Here is a 10973-nt window from a genome sequence, read left to right as displayed (position 1 = left end):
TCTTGGGTATCTCTATCAAACATAAACCCCCAATTTCTCTCTTTTTTGAATCGTACCCCCATTTCTATTTATTTCCAATAGACCCGGTTCCATAGAATTCACAACTCATGCATAGCATGGGTGGTGCACTGGTGCCTACCATTTTATACCCATGCCATGCGTGGGACCCACCATTGTATACATCTTATCTAATGGTGTGGAGCCCACCATTTACACCTCATGGTTTTATGGGTAAGGTCCACAATCTCCGCCCAAGCCCATACACAGGCTAGGGCCACCATTTCATTTCACACCTCATGTTGGGAAATAGTATATTTGCCCCTTTTTTACTTGGGACAGCCCCAACCATGGTTTAAAATACCGGTTTCGGTTCCTGGGAAAACCGAAATTTCGGTCGAAATTTGGTAAGAAATTAAAAAGAGTATTTAATTAATTTCGAATCCGAAATTCCGAAATTTGGTAACAAATTTTATTTTTTTAAAAAAATGTCCCAAAAACAAAATTTCGGACCGAAATTATGAATTTAGCGAAAAATGAGATTTCGGGAAATTTCGGTCGAAATTTAAAACGATGGCCCCAACTAGTATAAAAGAGTTGTAATAATATGCTAGAGGGAGCCGTTCCAAGTATAAAAAAGGGGGCCGATATATCACTTTATAATAGCAAAAGAAAAAGGATTTTTGGAAAAAGAAAAAATATTAAATACAAATTACAAAGGGAAATGATATCCGCACACCCATGTTTTGATATTTTCACTAACTGATTTTGTCTTTTAGTATTCAAAGAGCTCTCAAAGGTTATTATAGTTCCCAAAAAGCTCTCACAACACAAGCCAGTTAAACAGGAAAAGACAAGCTGGGTTTGTGCCATTATTAAAACATGGTTGTGCTGATATTATTAACCCATTAAACAACGATGACGTGGACCAACGAGGGAACTCTTTAATTAAGAAAGAATAACGGCTAAAAACCGTTGGATAGGAGGTTTCGAGGTAGAGAGAAATGCACGCGGAAACCAATAAAACTCTCAATTTCTGTTATTCTAAACAGAGTTTAATGCCGTTTCTTCCTCTAATTTCATTCCCTTTGATGAGAGTTGAGAGTTTCTCTTCTCTCACAGATTTCAAAGGGAATGTTCATCACCTTCTTCTCCAAATTCAGGTAAAATTTCAGCTCCCAATTCATTCATCTTCTTTCTTTTCCTTCTTTTTTGTGTGTGTCATGGGTTAAATCCCATCTTACCCACATGAAAACTTGGGTTAAATCTATTTTTACTCCGAGTTTCAAGCAATTGTTAGGGAAATGATATCAGCACAACTTGTTTTAATAATTGCCAAACCCAGCTTGTTTTTTTTTTTTAAAATTTTAATTGGCTTGTGTGAGTTTTTTTGGGATCTGTAATGACCTTTGACAGCTCTTTAAATAGTAGAAGACAAGATTAGTTAGTGAAAATATCAAAACAAGGTTGTGCTGAAATCATTTCTCATTTTTAATTTTTGTTTTTGATGGTTTATGCAATCTACAACCAAGATTTTAAATTTCGGTTTCGGTGGAAATTCAGGCCAAAATCATGCAAAATTCGGTTATAGGTGTCGGTTTCGGCCACCACCGGAATCAAAATATTTCGGTTTCGGTGGAAATTTAGGCCGAAATCATGTAAAATTCGGTTCAAAATTTATTTATTTTTTAAATCAATAGAAATGTCTAAAATTTCGGTGGAAATTTCCACAATTCTGGTGGAAACGTTTAAAATTTCATTGGAAATCTTTAAATTTCAGTGGAAATCTTTAAATTTTCTGTAGAAATCTTGTAAGTAAGTGTGAAAATGAAATTTTGGTTCTAAATTTCAACGAAATCTTGTAAATTCAAAGAGAATTTCGTGTTGGCTTCAACTGAAACCGACACATTACGACCGAAACTTTATACCATGCCTACAACCTGATTTTTTTATTTTCTTGGGATTCTTTTTGCAGGGCAAGGTGTTGATTGGAAGAAAATGAAACAATTTTTATTCTTTGTATTATTACTGCTCCATGGAGCAGTGGCTCAGAAATCTGCCCCAAAGTGGCAGACACTAAGTGGTATTGATTATCTTTTTCTTTTTTGGGTTTTTTTTTTTTCCTGTTTGTTTATTTATTTTTTGTATCTTATTGAAATTGCAATTTCTTCAATGCTATTAGAGTCTGGAATATGAGAGTCTTTGAATCTTTCACTTCCTTCAACATTGAAACTTTGGAGGCAATTTCATTTTTTTTATGCTAGACTTGAAGAACTAGGCATTGTATAATGCAGATATTTTGTATAGCTTACAATGGCCTTGCATCATGTCATTGCTTTAGCCAATTGCTCTTAATTGTCAGAAGAGACACCTTCATTTCAGCCCTGTTAAAACTCATTTCTGTAGCTAAATAAATGATACAATGATAAAACTTAATATGAAAAGTGCATGAGAAGCCCTATCTAGACCCAATAATGACATTAGCCTGAACCAGACCTTTCATTTGGTATCAGTGTTAGGGATGACATAAAATCGTACTTGTTTGAAGATCCCAACTGTTTCAAATCTATGGCTTTCAAATGGGCTGTTTATAAAAAATTGGTGAAGGTCCTCATTCAAGTTTTATGATCAAATGGTTAGAAATATTCAAAAAGAGGGCCCTCTGATAGAAGATACATATCATGCTGACATCAAGTGGGTGAACCCAGGTCAAACTTCTCGCTCACTCCTCTTATATCATGAAAATAACTTAATGTCTCTGAAATTATATCAAAATAAGAAACTCAAAATCCATTTGTACAAGTTATGACATGAGTTGGATCGATCCAAACAGAAATTTTGTGTAACCATATGAAAATATGTCTACCATAATTAGCCAAATCTAGTCTTTCAGGAACAATAATGAAGACAAACAGAAAAGGGTTTCTATGTATTGAATCTTTCTGCTTGTCTAGAAAATGTGCTTGGGCATGGAAATTGGGGAACAATCCATATAATCTATTCTGTTGTTTAACATAAGAGATAGTATGTTACGAACCTAGATCGGTTTGCAACGGATTGATCTTCTCAGAGGGAAGATCGGCCTCTTGACCCGCTTCGAGGGAAGGGTCGTTGCTCCTTTCTGTGCAAAAACACAATTTGGGGATAAATTTCTTCATTCCTCAAGAAAGGCTACGTACAAGTTATTTGTAGAAAATCCCTAATCTAGATAATCCTTATCTTTAAGACTCCTACACATCACAAACAACTACAGAGCAAATCCTACCAACTAATAAATCTAAACTAATTTATTCTAGCCCAAGTGGGACCCATAGAGGCACGTAACATAGTACTACTTTCTCCGAGTCTCACATGGAGGGGCATAGACAGGATAGTGGTCACATATATAGGGTTTTCTACTTTTTCTAGTTCTAATAAATTTATATGGAATGGAGACATGGTATCCACTACATCGTCCGAGTTCTCAAATTCTAGCCTACAGTACAGATAATTCTAATCTGTATTCGTGCATTAATGGTGCTTCATTTCATTAGAAAAATGACTCTAAATGAGATTCATTCATAAATGCAACATCATTATTTATGTTACACGTTCTTTCGCTATTTCTTTCTGTAGTTGTTTACTACTAAAACTACAAAATTTTCCTTCTCGAATGAATTGCATCTCTCAGGTATTTTTCTTGAAATGTAAATGTCCTTCAAATTTCTATTTGTACTTCAATACTAATCTTAACGCCTAAGTTTTCTGTAACTCTGTTTCGTGCTTTAACACCTTCAAACTTGAATAAACTTTCGATACGATTAATGTAGTAATATATTTTCAAATTCAATTGCAGGTGATGCACCAGCAGTAATAGCTCGTGGTGGATATTCGGGACTTTTCCCTGACTCTAGTCAATTTGCGTACCAGTTCGCGCTCTCAACTAGTTTATCTGATGTTATTTTGTTTTGTGATCTACAACTGACAAAAGATGGCATTGGTATATGCCAAACAGACCTGAGGCTTGACAATTCCACAAATATCGCTCTCATATTTCCACATGCAGATAAAACTTACTCTGTTAATGGGGAATCTGTCCGCGGATGGTTTTCAGTCGACTATACTACAAAGCAATTATTCGATAAGATCACATGTAAGTCTGAAATTTTCTTTATACCTTTGCTTAACATAAAATACACACTAAGAAGTGTCATTATCTATTCAAGTCTCACATTACCGACCAAATTATTTTCTCTTTTTCTTGTATGTTTTGACTTTAGAATGAGTAGCTTTATTTTACACTTTTCTCTTAATAGTGACTCAAAATACTTTTTCACGACCAAGTTTGTTCGACGATAGTTTGCCAATGAGTACGGTTGAAGATGTCTCAGGGCTTCGACCACCTAAACTTTGGTTGAATGCGCAGGTATGTAGTCATCTATGAAAGTTCTTTACATTTGTGATGGATGAATTTGTTTACTTTCTACATGACTAATTTTAGTTTGATAACTCTAGAATCAGTACACCAAATATGAGATTTATTTGCTAATTTGGACAGCTTTCGGGCTTGAAATTTAAGATGTACACCCTAATAAAGAATGAGGAATAGTTTTATGTAGTGGGAGGGCATTAAATACCTGATAACCACCTCTCAAAATCTAAGGATTTCTGCTAGAGTGTAGGATGTGCACCCTAACAAAGACTTAGGAACCATGATATGTAATGAAAAGGCATCGTTGCATGATAACCACATATTTTTACCTGAGTATAGCTTACCTTTTCTCTTTATATCTCTTTCTTATCCAAGATCTTCTATTGCAGTATGACATGTTCTTCAAAGAGCATAAACTGGACGTGGGAGAATACATATTAAAGATATCGAAAGTTAGGCGTATTAATTATATTTCTTCTCCAGAAATTGGTCTTTTAAAGTCTCTCAATGGAAAACTCACAAAAGGGAAGGCCAAGCTTGTTTTTCGGTTCCTAGATGCCGATGCTGTTGAACCTTCAACTAACCAAACATATAGTTCGATTTTGGAAAATCTATCATCGATCAAGTCATTTGCCTCCGGAATTCTAGTTCCCAAGAACTATATTTGGCCTGTTAATGCTGACCAATATCTACAGCGTCATACTACTATTGTGGAGGATGCTCATAAACAAGGACTAGAAGTTTTTGCATCTGGTTTTGCAAATGACAACCCTGGGAGCTATAACTACAGTTGTGATCCCACATCTGAGTATTTGCAATTCATCGATAACTCTGATTTCTCTGTGGATGGTGTGCTCACAGACTTCCCTTCCACTGCATCAGAGGCAATAGGTGAGATGTTTTTCTAGTACTCCACTGGCTTTACACATTTTAATTTCATGAGATTGGGTCCCCAATGCATTATGAGTGATATATTCCTCTGGGTGCATTTATAGACAACAGTTGTATCAAGGACATGATGAAAATACATAACAGACACTTTTACTGAATTTTTTATTCTGCTGTCTTCGGATTTTTTTACTGAACTTACTTCTTTAAGGGGATCACCATTTTTTTGTGATTTCTTTAGCCAAGCCAGACGCTTCACCAGCATTTTATGTTTCCATTTCCAATGGATTTATTCTGTTCACTAATGAGACTTTATTAGGGAGCTTTCATGATTTCATCACTTCCCAACATTTGGTTTTTTCTTTCTCATTTTATCCTCACAGCATTCAACCTAATTTGCATTTCATTTCATTTCTTATTATTTTACTACGCTAATGATATTACTACACATCAATAAAGTCATGAATTTTCTATGATTATGTTTTTAAATTCTAATTTTCTATTCTCATATTACTCTTTTGCTCGATGCAGCTTGCTTGGCACACAATAAGAACAACAGTGGTCCTATCAAAGGTGACATACTATCCCTTTCTGTCTTTTCAGCACTAATGGATTCGGAAAAAAAAAATCTTAGTAATTTTTTCTTTAAGATGGTTAATTCTTCCTAAAAAATGAACTATAACAATGGGATACTTATAAAATTACATTTATGATTTCAATCCATGCAGGAAAACCTTTGGTAATAACACACAATGGAGCGAGTGGAACCTTTGCTGGTTCCTCCGATCTTGCTTATCAAAAAGCAGTGGAGGATGGTGCTGACATAATTGATTGCTCAGTTCAAATGACAAAAGATGGAGTGGCCTTTTGCTTGGATTCCGCGGACCTTATGGGTGATACGACAGCGATGACTTCTTTCATGTCCCGATCTTCCATGGTCCCTGAGATTCAAAAGGACAATGGCATTTTCTCATTCGATCTCACGTGGAGCGAGATTCAGAGTTTGAAGCGTGAGGATCTTATATAAAATTTCTCTTAATGATTTACATAGACTTACACTTGTTTAATTTCCCCTGGGATTTAGATTATAAAGGTTTGATGAGCCAACAGAGGAAATAGACTTTTGTGTCGAGAAGATTCCATATGCCTATGACATCTATGAGTGACTAGGACTTCCACTTTTCTTTCCTCAGTTCTAAAAGCTTTTTTAGACACTTATTATTTCTTCTTGTGTACATGGTCTTGAATTTCAAAAATGGATTGAATTTCAATATACGGATGACAGAAACAACAATTTCAATATAATGATTCCATCCAATAAGTAACTGAGAAATCTGAACAACATTTTAGTTTCTCCGATAAGAAGTTGGTTTGCCTTTCTGACCCATGAGGTTTCATATCCTGAAACAAATGCCATTGATACTTTTAGATGGTATTTAATCTTTTTATTCCTAGGAGATAAGGGTCTGTTTGGTCTCTTGTGAAGAACTATATAATGAAATTGTGTTACTTAGAACATCAAGATTAAATAAGTTACTTGAAAGGCAATTTTTTTCAAAATGTTAATCTAGATGTCATGCTCTTCTGAAAGTAATATTCCCTGCCTCTATGTGTTTTGCTTCTCTTATTATTCGAATGACTCATGACTTGTTTCGCCCTTTTTGGTTCATCTGGTTTGGTTATATATTTTCCTACACTTCAAGCATCTTATATATTCTATGGAAGAAACTCTTTATTAGTAGGTGGTTTACACATTATATAAAGCATGAACAACAAGCATTTTCGAAAAGTACTTGGATTTTGATAATACTGACGTACATTGACCTAATTATTTGATAAAGCTCCCAAAATAGCTTTTTTATATACACTTTGTTATGACACTATATGTAACAACATATGCAGATGTATATGTATGATCCTTTGTGGTGTTAGCTTCATCATTGTCATTTGAAGAAAATTGGTTAGAGACTAACTAGTCACAATTAGTAGTGAAATTCTATGATTGGTTACTTTGACAAGACCCTATTGATCTTGACTGTTAATTTTTTCAGCTGAGCTAACGAGCCCCATATTAGAGGCTGGCTTGCCAAGAAATCCAGCATCCAAGAATCAAGGAAAATTCATGTCACTCACTGACTTTCTAGACTTTGCGAAGGATAAGGCTGTTCCTGGAATCCTGATCAACCTACAGGTGATTGCATTTACACTAGATATATGAATTCTTTTAGAGTTCTAGCAGTTTAATGGGCTTAAAGAAATTTTAAAGAAAACTTACTGGAAAAAGAAGAAGAAGAAAAGACTATTCATCTAAGAGACATGTACTATTTCTGCAAAGGATCCCCATCTCACTAATGTGAAAGTACAAATGTTGGTGAATGATACATGGTCTCAACATGCCAAGATGCATTTGAAATTCAGTAATTCTATCGAATAGTTAGAATATCAGGAAAATATGAGCGAAAGAAAAGCTCAATCTGATGCTACAGTAGTAGTTTTCCTTCAAGTTTACTGTACTAAACTATTTCTGCTAAGGATCCCCATCTCGCTAAATGTGAAAATACAAATTTCGGTGCATGATACGTGGTCTCATAATGCCAAGATGCATTTGAAATTCAGTAATTCACTGTACAAAGCTTTGAAATCACTAGTACAGGAGTGTCATTATCAGATTATTATGACCTACTTGGAAATCTCCATGTTCTCTTGTTATGCAGAATGCTCCCTACTTGGCATCCAAGAAGGGTCTAAGCATCACGGACACGGCCATCGATGCTTTGAAAAATGCCAGTTACGACAAGCAGACTACTCAACAAGTTTTGATACAGTCAGATGATAGTGCCGTTCTTTCCTTGTTCAAACAATTTCCAAATTACAAGCGAGTCCTCACAATTAGCGAGGTAGTTAGTGGTGCTCCTAAGCCAGTAGTGGAGGATATTAAGCAATTTGCAGACGCAGTTAACCTTGCCAGAGCTTCCATTCTCTCTACTTCAGGCTTCTTCTTATCTAGTTCTACCGACATTGTTGATAAGATGCATGCTGCGAACATCTCAGTCTATGTTTCGGTGCTCAGGAACGAGTTTGTTACACTGGCATTTGATTACTTTGCTGATCCAATGGTGGAGATCTGCACTTACATTTCAGGAATTGGAGTTGATGGGATTGTTACTGAATTCCCCGCAACTGCGAGTGCATATATTAGTAAGTAATCTCCATAATATACCGGTGGAGCTCTCATAATTAATGCTCCATATCTCTTATATCTTATGCTCGGACCAGGAACCGACATTGTTCCTACTGGGGTTTGAACTGTTAAAAATATTTTCACTTTTGATCATCGATTGACTACCGATGATCTCCTTCCAAGTCAAGCTTTCACCATAGTCACAGGCACAAGCATTGAGGCCAATTAACTGTAACTTTCTGCTTTCTTATTTGTAGAGAATTTCAGATGATGACAAATTTCGTAACTATTATAGTCAAGAAAACACTGGTTAAATCTATCTATCTTTTGGCCCATAATACTTGAAACACAGACAAAATGCCTTTGTTAAAAATAGTTGAAACGAAATATCCATTTACACGTAATCACAATGGAAATTAAGTGTTTTCTAGGCAAAAAAAAGGGGCGGTGGTCATAGACTTATTTTCTAATACTTAATATTCTCTAATATTTTATATAAAAATATGCCACCGGGAATATAAAATATAAGAGCGCCAACCGTATCTCCTATACAATGTGAAATGCATGCAAACAGGAAAAATCATACATGAATTTATAAATGCACATATTCTTGTATACACATTCATATAAATATTTATACATGATACATGCACCACATTTTTGCATGAAATTCATTTAAATATAATTATTTAATACATACTAATATAGTATACCCCTACTACACTTACGATTTTGGTTTAGGCATTTCGGTCGTTTCAGTTTCGGTTTCAATTTGGAGGGAAACATAAACATTTCAATCGTTTTGTTCTGGTTTCGGTGAAAATTTAAAACCATGATTATATCTCCTTACACACAATGTGAGATGCATATAAACAGACAAAATAATATATGAATACATAAGTTCATAAATGTACATATACACGTATACATATTCATTTATATTTCTTTCTGGGTTTTGCAGGGAGTCCATGTTTTAACCCAAACGCCGATGTTCCTTATACTATCTTGCCAGCTCAGCCTGGTTCTCTGCTTGCCTTGGCCCCACCAGAAGTATTGCCACCTGCTCAACCCCCTGCACCAGTCCTTACTGAGGCCGATGTTATCGATCCACCATTACCGGCGGTTGCCGATATTGAGCCGAAAGTTCCGGTTGCTGCACCAACTGCTCTTCCAAGTGGCCAGCCAGCAAATGCTGTTAATATGGCATTGTGTTTAGTGATGGTGATCATCTGTTTTATGTCCTCTTTGAGGTACCAATGAATAAAGTGACACTGAATTGTAGTTTCATGTTGTAATGCTCATTTAATCATTCATGGCAGTAATTCATATACACTTGCTGTTTCTTATATTTTTCTCTCTTGAGATTGTTCTATAGTAAATGGTTTTTAGTAGATCAGAATAGTAATGAACCATCAACTTATCTAAATTTAAGAGAAGCTTTTGGATAACTTTAGTGATTTGGAGGAAGAATTTAGAAGGGTGGATTTCACCATGGATACAGTTCATGCCTCAAAAATCTCTCCAACCAAATGCTGGGTATATTTTCTTGATTTTTTTAATCTTTCCTTTAATTATGGTACATAAAATGCTCCACTTCTCTATATTTCTCCTCCCAGAATGCTCCAGTAGGGTGCTACATAGTGGAAATATGATGGGGCCTAGCACTCTAGTTCATCTAGACCTTCTATCTGATGGGGGGTAAGATCTCCAATGGTTCATAAATCACACTCGAATATGGAAAATTTGCATCCAAGATCCGTCCAAGAGTGTCATGTGAATAATAAATGGCAACCCAAAAATGCTAGGAAAAGCAAAATGTGTTCTTTTAGAACAGTAAGAAGTTATTGGCTAAGACTTTCTTCTAGCGTAGAATGAGGAATAAAATTATATGCCCATTTTAAGTGGAAAATGGGAGAATTTTGTTTTTACACTTATTTTACATGGAAGGAAACAGATCCTAAGCGCATGTTTAGCTACCGTGAATTTTTTTTCTCAAGGAATGTTAGCTTACCCAACACTGAGGTAATGTGGGATGAGGAGGACTGGGTGAGGAGAGGGAAAGAAAAGCCTGGAAAAACAAAACTCCAAAATAAGATAGACTTTTTCCTGATTTTGTAGACACTTCTCACCTTAAACTCATTCAAGCCACCTCAAGGCTCTCCCCCTCCCACCTACCTACCCCTCTCACCACTTACGGGCCGTTTGGATATGCAGATTTTAGAATTTTGGATTTCATCAGAATCATGAATGGGAGACGAGAAAAAGGAGACCATATGTCGTTTTCTAATTTCTCACCCTTCTTTCGGACAGCATGAGAGCAGGCAACCGTTCCATAATCCCATGTTTCCAGGTTTTAGAAATCTCAAGATTGGGGAGCGATTTCTAAAACCTGGATTTCTTGATTAAAATCCAAGAAACACTGCAAGGACAGCATGCTGCAGCTTGATCATGAACCGTCTTACACTGTTTTCAAACTATAACCTAGATTCTAAAATC

The 10973-nt window shown here is 35.7% G+C and overlaps 1 protein-coding gene across 1 annotated transcript; it reads left to right on the top strand.

Moving 5' to 3' along the window:
* The first annotated feature begins 1022 nt into the window (after positions 1–1022).
* LOC143864048 (glycerophosphodiester phosphodiesterase GDPDL7-like) lies at positions 1023–9805 on the top strand. The gene is made up of 10 exons (XM_077374870.1): positions 1023–1160; positions 1973–2080; positions 3833–4129; positions 4293–4402; positions 4798–5299; positions 5828–5869; positions 6025–6306; positions 7348–7487; positions 8011–8494; positions 9439–9805. Exons 2-10 carry the CDS (start codon positions 1996–1998, stop codon positions 9735–9737), a joined length of 2241 nt encoding a protein of 746 aa, XP_077230985.1. The 5' UTR covers positions 1023–1160; positions 1973–1995; the 3' UTR covers positions 9738–9805.
* The last annotated feature ends 1168 nt before the right edge of the window (positions 9806–10973 follow it).

This window comes from Tasmannia lanceolata, unplaced genomic scaffold (genome assembly GCF_043159265.1).
Source record: "Tasmannia lanceolata isolate RefF3 unplaced genomic scaffold, GAP_Taslan_0.1 ptg000003l, whole genome shotgun sequence".
NCBI classification, from domain to species: Eukaryota; Viridiplantae; Streptophyta; class Magnoliopsida; order Canellales; family Winteraceae; genus Tasmannia; species Tasmannia lanceolata.
This window is presented reverse-complemented; position numbering and strand designations above follow the sequence as displayed.